The sequence below is a fragment of the Aphidius gifuensis genome, linkage group LG2 (genome assembly GCF_014905175.1).
Source record: "Aphidius gifuensis isolate YNYX2018 linkage group LG2, ASM1490517v1, whole genome shotgun sequence".
NCBI lineage: Eukaryota > Metazoa > Arthropoda > Insecta > Hymenoptera > Braconidae > Aphidius > Aphidius gifuensis.
In genome coordinates this window covers 27,046,574-27,060,931 of record NC_057789.1, presented here as the reverse complement: position 1 = coordinate 27,060,931, position 14,358 = coordinate 27,046,574, and the positions used below count along the sequence as shown (strand labels likewise).

The 14,358-nt window shown below is 22.5% G+C and overlaps 1 protein-coding gene across 6 annotated transcripts in view; it reads right to left on the bottom strand.

Annotated features, from left to right (window-relative positions):
• The window catches only part of LOC122849971 (atrial natriuretic peptide receptor 1-like), a 54,091-nt gene that overhangs the window by 21,823 nt on the left and 17,910 nt on the right, over positions 1-14,358 (bottom strand). For 3 of the 6 annotated variants that reach the window (XM_044148919.1, XM_044148916.1, XM_044148918.1), the window contains 11 exons: positions 13,246-13,360; positions 11,539-11,873; positions 10,428-10,519; positions 10,223-10,361; positions 10,047-10,128; positions 8,143-8,278; positions 7,828-7,905; positions 7,169-7,246; positions 6,883-7,014; positions 6,565-6,811; positions 5,821-5,979 (listed from right to left, as the gene is read on the bottom strand). In XM_044148919.1, coding sequence (XP_044004854.1) covers positions 5,821-5,979; positions 6,565-6,811; positions 6,883-7,014; positions 7,169-7,246; positions 7,828-7,905; positions 8,143-8,278; positions 10,047-10,128; positions 10,223-10,361; positions 10,428-10,519; positions 11,539-11,873; positions 13,246-13,360 — 1,593 coding nt within the window. The remainder of the gene's footprint in view (positions 1-5,820; positions 5,980-6,564; positions 6,812-6,882; positions 7,015-7,168; positions 7,247-7,827; positions 7,906-8,142; positions 8,279-10,046; positions 10,129-10,222; positions 10,362-10,427; positions 10,520-11,538; positions 11,874-13,245; positions 13,361-14,358) is intronic. The other 3 variants (XM_044148921.1, XM_044148920.1, XM_044148917.1) reach the window with 1 other exon arrangement.

Here is a 14,358-nt window from a genome sequence, read left to right as displayed (position 1 = left end):
AGCCACTCCTTATTTTTCCATCAGATATTTTACACCTGAGGCTTATTCGACACTCCGGAAACTTAGTCACCCCAAATATATATCGAACGACCAATTGGAATTCTTCATCCCCCAATGAATCATCCAATACATCTTGACAGTACGATAAGCTTTGATACATGTGCTTTGAACTAGCACCCCAATAATTATTTCGATACATTCCAAATATCTTGAATTTATATCAAGAATAAAAACAAATGTGAAAACATTGATCAAAAGGTAAAAAAAAAAATTTTATTTATTATTATTTATTTTGTAATATTTATCTCGGTTTATAAATCCAAAAATTTCTAAAATATATCTGTCTAAAATAAAGAAAAAAAAAAAAAAAATTCATTAACAAAAATTTAATTTACCAATTGAATTAATTTATTAACAATTAATTTGAGAAATAAAAAAATGTTTAAATAATATTTCTTTAATATTTTATGTAAGACTTTATTTTACATATCAATTTTTTTTTGAATAAAAATAAAATAAAGTGATACAAAAATTTATCTACTCTCACGTTTTGTTGTCTGACTACACATGGGATTGTTCTACTTGAAGAGTGAACAAGTAAGTAGACACGTATTTGATGCGGTCAGACGTGAATTGAATAAAAACAAAAAAAAAAAAAAGGGTAACTATTTTTTAGCTCTCAAAGTGTCCAGTAACTTTCAACTAAATATACCGTATGTCATGTCTGAAACAATAGAGTTAAATAATAATAAAAAAAAAAAGTTTGTCTGAAATTTAATACTGTTTATTTGAACCTTGTACGATATTTATGTGAGTTACTTCAAAACAATGTGACTTTTATTTTATTTTATTAATTAGATTTTTTAATTATCTAAATTTATTTATTAACTTTTTTGTATAGATAAATAAATTTAAAACAATTAACACAAGTAATTTGACACGAAAATTTTCATTTAAAAAATACTTTTTGATCATTGTTATTTGCTACTATCAATTTCCAAGAAAATATAAATAAAATGTAATAAAAAAAATCAACAAATATTTACTCGAGTCTCGATCAATGTAAAATTTTGATTGATTGAAAGTATAATCTAGTATCATTATTTTTTTTTATCAAACAAAAAAAAAAAAAATAAAGAATCAGTTGAACTTTGTTTAACAAGGAAGGATCCAATTTCTTCTTGTTATATTTTTTTTTCAAGTTCCCCTGCTCTTAGCAAAAGTCAAAGAAAAATAAATGCTCAATAATATATATGTATTATATTTTTTTTTGTGATTTTTTGTTGACATATAAATTGAAGACATTTCTTTTGAAAATAAATGTTCTTTTTTTCTTTCAGTTGACTTAGTATTATGTATAATGTAAAAAAAGAAAAAAAAGGATGATGATTAGTTGAAAAAAAATGATAATGATAATGCAGTGGATGTAATTTATTAAAAAATAAATTAGCAACCTTGCGAAAAGCTCAACGTACTGTGCCTGTAGATATCCTCAAGATAAACACTGCAAGAATCACAATTAAGAGTGCAATGGGGTCTTCTAACTTCAAGAAGAGGACTAACTGCTCTTCTGGGACTTGCAGAACCATCAGGACTTGAACCTTGCAATGATGGCAAAGCCAATGAACTCGTACTAGATGTGCTGCTTCGCTCCGCCATCACAACAACTTTTTTATTTTTTTTTAAATTTAATTTCTTATTTATTTGTTTTTTAAATTAAATTATCGATTGAATAAATATTTGTCTTTTAATTTAACACTTTGTTATTAATTCGAACTGAAAAATCACAAATATATTTATCGAAAAAAATAAATTTCACTGATAATAAAAAATAAATAAATAAATCAAGGGATATAAAAGAAAATGAGAATTTAATGTTTAGCCATTCACACCCACATTCACTTTAAAAATCTGTTCAATTTGTTAAGCTGATTTGAAAAAAAAATAAGACTAAATAAATTACAGTCTATATTTATCTGAGAGCTTGGCAAAAAATTTTTTTCATGAAGAAAAATGTAATAAAAATAGTCCGACTATAGACACATAATTTATATGCATATATTAAAAATTCAAAGAGTTCAATGAACAAGTAAACGTTAAACTTTTTCTTACTACTATTTTTGTAATTTTTTATTTCACTGTGTATTTGAATATTTAATGAATTAAACTAGATGAAAAAAAAAAAATGCATATAAAATTATCATGGTTAAAAAATAGAAGAAGAAATAAATTAAAATATTTTGATTATAAAATGAGATTAAAAAAATTTCATTACAAGTTTGAATTATCATTTGAAATACTGTGAAAATTTGAGTCTAGAAATTTAAGGATGATTGAAGATTAGCCTAATTTTCGTTGGAAATAACGTGGATAATAATAGCAAGAGAAAGTTATAAATAATTTTAAAGTTAATTTAAAAAATAAAAAATCACAGTGACAAATGTACATTTGTTATCTCGTTAAAAATGTTGGGGTTATTATAACGACTGTGTGAACAACTGGGTGAAATAATTTTACACCGGAATGAGAAAATAAAATGAAAAAAAAAAATGCAAACAAGTATGAGACAGCATTCTTGAATTCCAGAAGGAAATAAAGTCGAGCAATGAACCACCCCACTGGGTCACCGAACCTGCGGCATATATATTATCCAGTAAATAAGAAATAATTTTTTTTTTTTTTTCAATAAAAATATACACACAAATGTCTGACCAATTTGTCTCTTTTCTACTTGGCAAAGTTTACGTGGTAAAAGTTGGTGGTTGTAAAGAAAAAAAAAAATTTCAAAACAAGTACAATAAAAAAGGAAAAAGAATTGATGGAAAACAAGTTTTTCACAAACTCGAAAATAATGAGCATCTTGATATTTTCTCAACCCTTAATGTGCTTTATTTTTTATAATTCAAACAGATTTATTTTCAGCCGAAAGACTTGAATGAATTTATGAATGCTTTTTGCCTTTAAAAAAAAAATTAACGTGGAAAAATAAATAAAAGAAAAAATCTAGTAAAAACAAGGGAAATAAAAATTCAAAAGTATTGTTTAATCATTGAACAAAGCGCTGGTTTAATTTATATATGATTTAATTAAAATTTTATACTATAAAAACTGGGAAATTAAAATTCATAGATAAATAAAATTAATTCGATAAATACAATTACACACATTTGCTCCAAATAAATTTAAAATAAATAAATCATTTGATTATTTTTCATCTTTTGTATTTAATTACATTATTTTACAATTCAAATATTAATTATAATAATTATATTTAAATAAATTTAAAATAAATTAAATACAAAAGGAAAAAATTCAATAAACCAAAATTTAATTATAATTAAATGGGTGTTTGTATTTTATTTTAATTCAAACCTAAATAACAAAGAGAAAATTTAAACAAAAAAAAAAAAAAAAAAAAAACACTGTTTGTATACACTGGCACAATTCACGTGTATTTAATAAAAAATAGGTTTGTTAAATTCAATGCAAACGAATGGTAACGCGTTGTAGCAAAGACTGAGCTTCATCCCCCAGTGCATCGACCAACCGAGAGGTCACAATAAAATTTTACCCTCCCAAATGGATATAAAATTTCATCCCTTATAATAAACACAAGTCGGTAAGATAAATTTACAATGTTAAATAATATTAAATCATTTCATGTATACCGACAAACCAAGCTTGCTGTTAAATGATCAACCCTTGTTTAAAAAAAGCTCGAGCTTTTCAATGATAACAGGGTAAAGTCGGTGCTTTATCTGTCAAGAAGATATCTTTCTTACCAACAATGGAAAAAGCTCTAATTTTTAGAGAAAAAAAAAATACTAAAACTCAATTTTTAATTTAAAAAAAAAAGAATTTAAAGGGAAATCAATTTTGGAAATTAAAAAATTGATTAATAAATTATTTTAGAATATATTTATATTTATATAAAAAAGCTCTAGATAAAAATTGTAAATTTATAATGAATGAAAAAATATTTATAGGTATATATAAAATAAGTTTAAAAATTAAATTCAAGTTTTTGAATTTTTAGATAATTTTAACTTTTAGAAATATAATTTTCCGGGATAATGATACAAAGTAGACAAGGAGAATAGACAAAATAAAAAAAATAAAATAAATAAATAAAAATGTTGTGTACAGAGATGGGTATGATGATCCTCGTTATACTACAGTTGGAAGGATAATAGAGTCATTTCTCTGTAAAGTATCTACCACCCAACTACCCTCATTGTATACATCAACAATATCATGAAAATGCACACTCTAACCATTGTATTACTTTTCACATTAATTATTCTTTGTTCCATACGAAAATTTTACAGCTATTAAAATTTTTTTAACACGCAAAAATTTACCATAATTTAAGTCACTGAATTTGCAAAATTAAAGTCTAAATCTTGTTTAAAAAAATTTTTAATACAATAGTGTTTTAATATAATTAAAATACAATATTTTAATTATCTTTTTTTTTATACTTTGTAGATTTAGTCAAACAATAAAAAGTAAAAAATATTATTCAAATATTTAACGAAAACTTGGATGAGAATTGTAGAAAGAGCAAATATTTACTTCAAATAATTTATTTTAATTAATAATTATACTAAAATATTTTATATTAATTAATAATAATGATGAAAAAACAAATAATAATTTTTTTTTTAATTCAAAAATTATAATAATAATAATGATTTGTAAATTATTAATTATTAATTGAATTAATTGTATGAAAATCAAAAAAAAAATCAAAATGAGTGAAATGGGATTTTTATAAATCCAATGTTTATTTTTAACACCACAATTAAATATTAGAAATCATTGATTTTGTAAGACATATATATATTTTAATGAATTTAGGAAAAAAAAAAAAAATTAAACCATCGGGGGAATGTTATTGAATAGAGGATCTAAATCCAAAAGCGGCAGAAACTATTCTAAGCACGTGTTAGTTTTTTTTTTTTTTTTATTTATTTTTATTTTTTTTTCTTTATGAAAAAGAATTACCACCGATCGACATACTACGTGTTTCCCTTCCAAGTGTCTTAATCATCTTCTTCTTAGTTATTTTATTTAATTATTATTATTTTCTTTTTTTTTAATATAATATTATCCAAGTCATGACTCACGACAATACATCATTTTATTTATTTTATATTAAAACAATATAAAAACTTGAAAATATATATAATTATTAAATTTTTATAAACAAAATATATTATTTTCTTTCAAATGAAACAAAAAAGAAAAAAAAAATTGATTTAAAAAGTTTATAAATTATACCTCGAGGTGTAATTTTAATACATTTAAAATCCAATAAAAAAAAACTTTTTTCATTTTAAAAATAAATAATAAATGTAATATTTAAAAAAAAATAAAAAAAATATATAAAGAAGCTAACAATTACTCTTCAAATCAGACGAGTTATTATAATATAATTTTACCAAAGTAAAAAAATAAAAATGAAAGTTTAATTTCAATCAGACTGAATAAGTATCTTGAAAGAAAAGAAAAAAGTAATAAGATTCAGTGAGCATTATCGTTTATGAAATTGTCTACGAAAAAAAGAAGAATAAAAAAATCTTTTTTTTTTATATATAAAAAGCATGAGAATGTGCAACAATTACAATTTATTTGAATAACCAAGTAAAGTGACAGGAAGAAATAAAATGATTCCTGTTGAGTGCATTATATCCAACATTGAATATAAAAGAAGAAAACAATGTTTTTGAGTGTTTGCAAAAGAACATCTGATGGGTAAAGATATAAAAAAAATAAAAGAAAATAAACAGACAAGTAGCAATTGAAAATAAAACTTACCCTTTGGCGAGTATTTGTTGCCTTCGCCCAAGTAAAATGGTCCTTGTCGTACAACTATCTCGTGTACGATTATTGCAAAACTGTATACATCTCCTTTCTGAGTACCCTCCGGTGGTGATCGTTCCATTCTTAACAATTCTGGTGATGTCCAAAGTTGTCCTGCAAGTTACAAAGAAAAATAAATATAACAAATTATTTTTGCCAATTTAATACTATAATATTTATTCAACTGTTATTTTTTATTTGTTTTATAAATTTAATAGCTTTATTTTTTTTATTCTTTTCATTTCTATTATACTTACTGTTACTTGAATTTTAATTTTTTATTTAAAAAAAAAAATCATATACTAATAGAAATTCTTTTTTAGCTTTTCTTTATATTTTTTTTTTTTATTTGTTCTTATTTTTGTGTGTCTTGTTTGAAGAAAAAAAAATTTGCATGTATTATTTTTTCTTGAATGTAGAAGAGGGTAGAAGAAAAAATAAAAGTTTAAAACAAATCAAATATATATGTTTGAAATATACATGCTGGATCAAATAAATTGAATTTTTTTGTAAAAAAAAAATGTAAAAGTTTGTACTGGTACAATGTTGAATTTTTTTCAAATTGATTTCAAATTTTTTTTTTATAATAATATACTGTTGTAAATAAATCAAAGGAATTTTATTTATTATATTGGACTTTTATTTTTTATTTTTATATGAATATTCAAGTTTAATATTTTTATTTATTCATTTACTTACTTCTCCAATATGCATGACTATTTTTGTCGTCATCTGGATCACCTGGACATGGTTTACGAAGTTCATGAAGTCCAAAATCAGCAATTTTAAGAACAAATCTTGAATCAACAACGCAATTTGATGATTTTAAATTTCCATGACTTTTAACTTCAGATGCATGAAGATATGCCATTCCTCGTACAATATCATGTATCAAAGATCCTCGAAATACTCTATCTAATTTAATTTGTTCATTCTCCAAAATATCCTAAGAAGAAAAAAGAAAAACAAATAATTATTTACAAGTTTTTTAAAAAATTCATCTGGTTATTTTTGTACTATTTTATTTTTGTCAATGAAGTTCACCTGGAGTGAACCTTTTGGGCAATACTCAGTTAGCAAACAGCAGTGTGGTGGTTCAACACAAGCACCAGAAAACCGAACCAAATGATCATGCTGAAGATCCTTCATCTAGAAAATTTTTCAAATCAACCATTTTATATGAATAAATACATAACAATTTGTGAATATATACTAGTGCATTCACTTCTATTCATTCATTCTGACAAACTGACATTATGAATTACCAAGCTTTTTTTTTTTTTTTATAAATAATTATATTTACTCTTTTTAGCTCCAACAAAAGTGGCCGAGATATTTCAACTTTGTTCCTTGGAATTGGTTTTATAGCAACTTTAGAATTCTGAAAGAAAAAAAAATAAATTTACCTCTAATGGTGTTTGACATAATTTAAATTGTAAAAATAATTATTTTTATTTTTCATCATGTCTTTTGTATATATTTTAACAAATAATTAAATTTATTTCATTCCCTTACGACTAACGTTGTGAAAAAAAAAAAATGTTATTCGCCGGTTAATATCATTTTTTTTTTTTATTTAAAAAAGAAAATGATTAAAAGGTAAGAAAAAAATTTTCAAGATAAAAGTAGAAAGGGCAAGATGATGAGGATTTTAAATAGAAAAAATAAAAAATAAAAATGATAAGAAAATCAACTTTGACGTTGAGGAAATGATCTAGGTGTAGCATATTTATTTTTTTTTTTTTTCTCTGCCTTAGGAGGTACAATCTCACCGTCACTTTATCCAATGCTCGTCTATATAACTCGACCTGTTATATCACGAAATACTATGAAAGCGTTTTGAATTCATATATATTGAAATGGAAAAAAAAAAAAAGAGACTGAATCAAGTAGAAAAAGGAAGAAAAATGGTATTTGAATTATTAAAAAAAAAAAAAAATAAATGAATAAAATAATATTTACTTTGTAAAATCCAGTTGGAATGTAAACCATTCGATCAACTCCCCCAGCTAGACTCATGTTGTCATCTGAATAGACTGTCTGAAAAATATGAAAAAAATATTAGCAACAAATAATATACTTATTTTTTTAGTTAGCAAGTACAAAGTGGTTATTATATGATTATTAATTCAATCATGTGTTCTTTGATGTATAATTTAATAAAGATAAAAGGAATTTTATTTTTCTTTTTTAACTTTTTTTTTTTGTTTTTATATTTTAATAATTAAATATAAAAATTTTTTTTTGTATTAAATTAATGTCAAGGGATGTATTTACCAGTTGACTTCCACGGTGTTGTTTTCCAGTTAGTGAATACATTGAACCTCGTGGTTTTCCTGGTGCAACTACTATCACATCTTCCCAGTGAACTTTCCATGTCATCGAGGCAATTTCAGCTTCCAGCTTGTAGTGCCTTGAATAAACGAATAAATAATAATTTATAATCATTTTTTTTTTTTTTTTATAAAACAAAGAGATATAATTATTTATTTTTTTATTATTCAATCATGCTTATCAATTGATTTTATCTTAATAAGAAAAAAAAAAAATTTAAAACAAAAAAATTATTTTTTTTAACGCTATAATCCAGTAAGAAATTTCTGGATCACGTACATGACTATTTTTTAACTTTAATTTGACCTTTTTTTTTGATATTTTACTTGAAAACAAAAAATAGAATTTTATGATATTTATAATTTTAAATAAACATAATTATTTATAAAAATGTATAAAATTTAATTTTAAAATAAATAATATATTTTTTTTATTATTTAAATATATAACCAAGATTGTCGTTGCATTTATTTTTAAATTGGGTCAAATCCCATGAGTATTTTATACAGTAGAATTTTTTTTTTTATAACATTTTTATACGACATGAGATGTCAAGTTTTACGCTCAACAATACAAAAGTAGCAGCAACATTTATTTCATGAGATAAATGAATTAAATTTCAAAAATAATATCAAGTTTTTCATTGAAATATTTAAATTGTTTAAAAGAAAATTAAAATGATTAATGAATTTTAGATGTAATGAGCTTTCAAGTCCAGTAAATTTGTGTGGTGTCTTGACTAGATTGATTGTCCAGTTCAAACAGCATCACCATGTTCAAGTAGATAGTCACGCATGTTTGTCAATTTTCTGTCACATTGTATGACCTTGATGGCAATATATAATACATTATCCAAGAAGACACAGTGTTGATATGTACCGACTAAGTAGCCCAAAGCTCTTGATACAACTATCGTTGCACAAAACCAATAACTATCATCCTCGTAACTCTAAAGACATTATCTTTAATTTACTCGATACATATAAGTATCACTCAAGATTAATTACACAACACACTTATCCCTTTTCAATTTAAACTTACTTAAACTTTGATTTTAAATCCATAACCAACTTTTTTAATTTAAACAATTTAATCCTTTCTTTAAAATTATTCAAAAGATAAACAAATTAATTTATCAAATGTTATTTTATGTATGTAAATTTTTTTTTCATTTATTATTTGATATGCTTGAAATTTTTTTTATTAAAAAATACTCTATTATAAAATTCCATTTAAAATATTTGCGGTATAAAAATGTAATACATTTATATTTTTTTCATATCGAATATAAAATAAAATTTCAATATAAAAATGACTTGACTTTAATAAAATTAAATCAATATTAAAGTTTGATAATTATTTAAATTTTAAACATAAATTGATAAAGTAAAAAATAAAAATAATACTTTTCATCGATGAATATCATATCTCTCAGTATAAAAATTTTAAAAAATATAAAAAAATAAAACAATAAAATAAAAATAAACAATTGCTCAGCATTGTTGAATAAAAAACAAAAAAAAAAATAAAATAAAAAACTTTTTTCAATATTACAAACTTCAGTTGAATGACAAACACATAAAAAATAAAAAAATAAAATACAATTTTTTTACTATAAAAAAACAGAATGAGTCAGAAAAGTAAAAATATTTGTTTTCACACGTATATAAGCTTAGTTAAATTCAAAAAGTTTAGATAAAAAAAAAAGGGAGAGATATTTTTTGGCTAAAAATAATTGAACAATGTTATGATAAAAAAAAAAAGAGAAAAAAGCAGTAGTATATCTTGTTTATCGATATAGCAAGATTTAATTAGATGATATGATTAAATTGAAAAATAAAATTTACCTGTACATGATGATGGAAACGACAATAAGTCCAACGACAATAGAGCTCAACACAATTGATAAAATCGCATAACCAGGTAATGCTGTCAATAATCAATAATCATTTTACAACCAGCATAATAATTAATTATAAATATATTCAATTATTTTTCATTAATTAAATAATGATTAACTTACTATTGTCTGGACATAATGAACCATCGTAACCACACTTTGGAGTGTCCGGAGGCGGTTCCAATCTACCACCAGACCAGTGAATTCGTTTACCAGGTACATACTCAAGGGTTTTGTTAGCTCCATAATAATTTGCCACAATCTAAATAATTATTAATTAATTTACAATATAATAATAGTACAAATTTTTAATGTCAAATTTAAATACCTCAAATTTTGATGTTTCCATGTCCATATCAAGAAGAGAATAGTCTGCAATTCGGTCACCATTTTCATCGATATTTACATCTCCAGTAATTCCTTAAAAAACGAAAAAAAATATTGACAAGTTTTAAATATTTTATCTTGGATTATTCACATCAAGTTGAATGAAAAAAAAAAAGTAGAGATTGTTATTTTTATTTTAACCTAAATATTAAAATATTTTTTTAGTGAAAATAATGCATTTTTTTTGTTCCTGATTTTTATTGTACTTGAAGGAAAAATATCGATGGGATTTATTAAACGTTTTGATGGATGATTGAGTATACGTTAAATTAAAGTAAAAATGATAAATATATTATACTTGAGTTTGTATATATATTTAAGAAATATTTCACGTATAATAATACTATCCCTTCAATCAAAAACTTATACAACAAGTATATACACTGCATCGAATGAGAGTATATCCAAGCATCAAACGACAATCCTTGTTATGTATTTTGACCCCATACCAAACTAAAACACCCAAGGTGGTCTATGTCAATGATCCAACATTGACATGTAACACACCCTCACATGAATTCCCCAGTTGGGGTGATGATAAAAACAAGAGTGATGCGAACGAGTTTTGACTCTTAAGTAACAAAAAAAAATATATATATATCTATATCTTTAAAATAAATCAAAAAAAATATTATATACATAAACATATAATAAAAATATTTCAAACAACAAAAAGAAATAAAAATTATCTTGTATTTATCAACTGTAATAAAAAAAAAAAAAAATCAGGTTTAAATTCAAGTACTTAAATTTTGTTAGTAATAAATTTATAATGTAAAAAGTTAAACAATTATATAAAAAAAAAAAAATATTAAACTATTTAAAAGATTATAATAATTAAAAATAAATAATTAATATTTTCTATGAATTTAATACTATTATCACGATTTATAAAACTTTTTAAATGAAAAAAAAAAAAAGTTTATATATTTTAAATGACTATGAAAAATAAAGTTTTTTAATAAATATTAATATATAATTGTTATAAAAATATAGATAAAATAATATATTATTAATGTGTATATAAAAAAAAATTAATAAATAAAGATTACCTTTAAAACTTTTACCCCACATTCTTCTTGTTAAATTACCACCATCTAAATTAACTTCTCCTGGTTTATCTGGTAAACTTTCTTTCAATGCTAATGCATATAAAAAAACAGCATCATAAAATGCAGCAACAAATGTTGATAATGAACTATTACCAAATGTAAAATTATATCTACTTTGTGCTAATGATTTAACTTCACGTGAAAAATTTAAATATTCATCGTTATCTGGTGTTCTTGCTGTGACAGTTAACAATGCTTGATATGCTTTTTTTGCTTTTTCATTTCTTTCATCAGTATCATTTTCCATTCTCCATGGTTCTTTTGAATTATTATCACTGAAACAACAAAATTAAAAAACATACAATTAGATAAAATTTCACCAATAAATGAATTTTTAAATAAAAAATAATTCCAATTGTTTGGATTTAAAAAAATAAAAACAAATAAATATATATAATTTTTTCTAGACAGATAAATTCAAACACTGATATGTGTATTCATAAAAAAAAAAATAATAAATAAATATACAAAACAATATGTATATGAAAAAAAATAAAAAAATAAAATTATCTCTTGAGGATTCACCACAGTGAAAATGCTTTGTGCTCGTCATCGTGTCTGGCACGTAAGCGAAAAGCTTTTATTGTCTCATGGAAGTGCAAATGGTAAAGTCGATATTTTACAAATACATATACAAAAAAAATATTCAGGTAAATGAAAAAAAAAAAAAAGTCTATAATATTAATAAGAAATATTTAAAGATAAAAATACAATTTTATATAGAAATTATTTACTGACTGAAATAACAATTGAGATTAAGATCATTGATTCAATTGATCTTATCAAAGTTTTTGTAAGACAATACTAATATATATAGCCCAATGAATTGAGGATTTATAAAAATATTATGATAATAAAATCAAGTGTTCATTTAGACATTGACGAAATTATAAATAACTTTCTTTTTTTTTTTTTCTATTTATCATGAAAGATGTTTATTTATTATCAAAGTATTACGTTACTAATTTGTTGACACAAATAATTTTTTTTTTTAGCTTCTTATTTTTGTTTTTTCATTGATTTAGATTATTTAATTAATTTTCATCAAATTTGGGCGTGTGTTAAGGTTTATTAAGATCATTTTCTTTTAGTTTTTAATATTGTATTTTAATATTTTTTACTTGAATTAAATTTAATATAATAAATCACTGAAAATATATGGAATTTTTATATTTTTTTTTTTTGTGAATTTAATGGGTTTTAGAGGAGCATCTGATGGAGTATAAAGAAATAAATATTTGTCGGGATCCATGGAGCTTAATCCAATTGAGACAAGACATATTCAGACAATACCACAATTGTTAACTTTACAGTTAGACTGTTTCACATGTTTTTGAAAATTCAAGTTTTAACTTTGTTCAAAACTTTTAATCTATTTATCTATTTTTATTCTTTTCTTTTTATAACATTATAATCATAATAATTATTATTATTTTAATCAAAAAATATTGTAGCTAGTGTAACGAGCATAATGTATATTACTGCAGATTATTAATTCAATTTATTAACGTGTAGAAAAGTAAATTAAAATAATTATTAAATTAAGACAAAGTTATTTTAAATGTAAATTAAATTTTAAATAATATTAAATTTAAAAATAGAGACAAGTATTCAATTTTATTTAAGTGTTTTTTTAAATACACTAACCTTGATGAAAGCTCAATTGAAAAAAATACGTATTCACCAGAATCAACCATTCCAAGTTCTTCAGCAGCCAATAAAATTTCACGTATTGTTGTTGAATTTGCACACATAACGACAACTGAAACATGATAATTATAAAATAAAAAAATAAATTGTAACATTAACTAAATTTTATATATACTAAAAATAATAATTTAAATTAAATCTTAATTATTTTTTATTTAAAAAAAAAATACAAAAACTCATTTATCATTAAACAATAAATTAAAAAAAATAAACTCATTCAAAGAACATAAATTTCTTTTTTTTCTGTTATCTTTTGTATAATTTTTTTTTTGTTTTTTCTTTTAACTTTTTATTTTCTTCAATTTATATCTTTCATATAGATATTCTTTGACAATTTTTCTCCTTACTCGTTAGATTTTTTTTTTAATGAATCATCATAGCAAAAACATGTCGACGCCAATGTCTATTTGAATTTTTTTTATTTATTTTAACATTATAAACATTTATCACAAATACAATCGTAAAAACATTTGTTTATGACTTTTGTATATATAGAGAGAAAATGTGTCAGTATTAATTGGCATTATAAACAGTGTAAAGAAAGATAAATAAGATTAAAAATAAAATAAACAAAATAAGGGGATGAAATCAAGTGCATCGATATTCATAGCACGTTAGATAACGATCCATGTACTTGGAAAATATGTCCTATTATCTTATCACCCTTCGACTCACTTTGCATTTATACAATACCCAAATTAACATTTTATATATATTATTTAAAATAAAAATATATAAATAAGAATCTTAATAGTCTATCGAGACAACAGAAATTTATATCATAAAAATAAATTAAAAAGATAATTTTTAAAAATTATATGGCGTTTTTTATTTAAATTAAAAGCTTAAAGAACAAAAAACAATTTGATTTAAATAATTTGCTGATTAATTAAAAATATATATTTATTAAATCTGAGTTTCAATATAAACAATATAATATGTGATTTCAAGTTGTCAACATTTGATAAAGAAACAACATAGTTTACTCAATAACAGGAAAAAATATAAAGAGAAAATAAAAAAGTCTAGGTCAAGATCAATATCAACAGT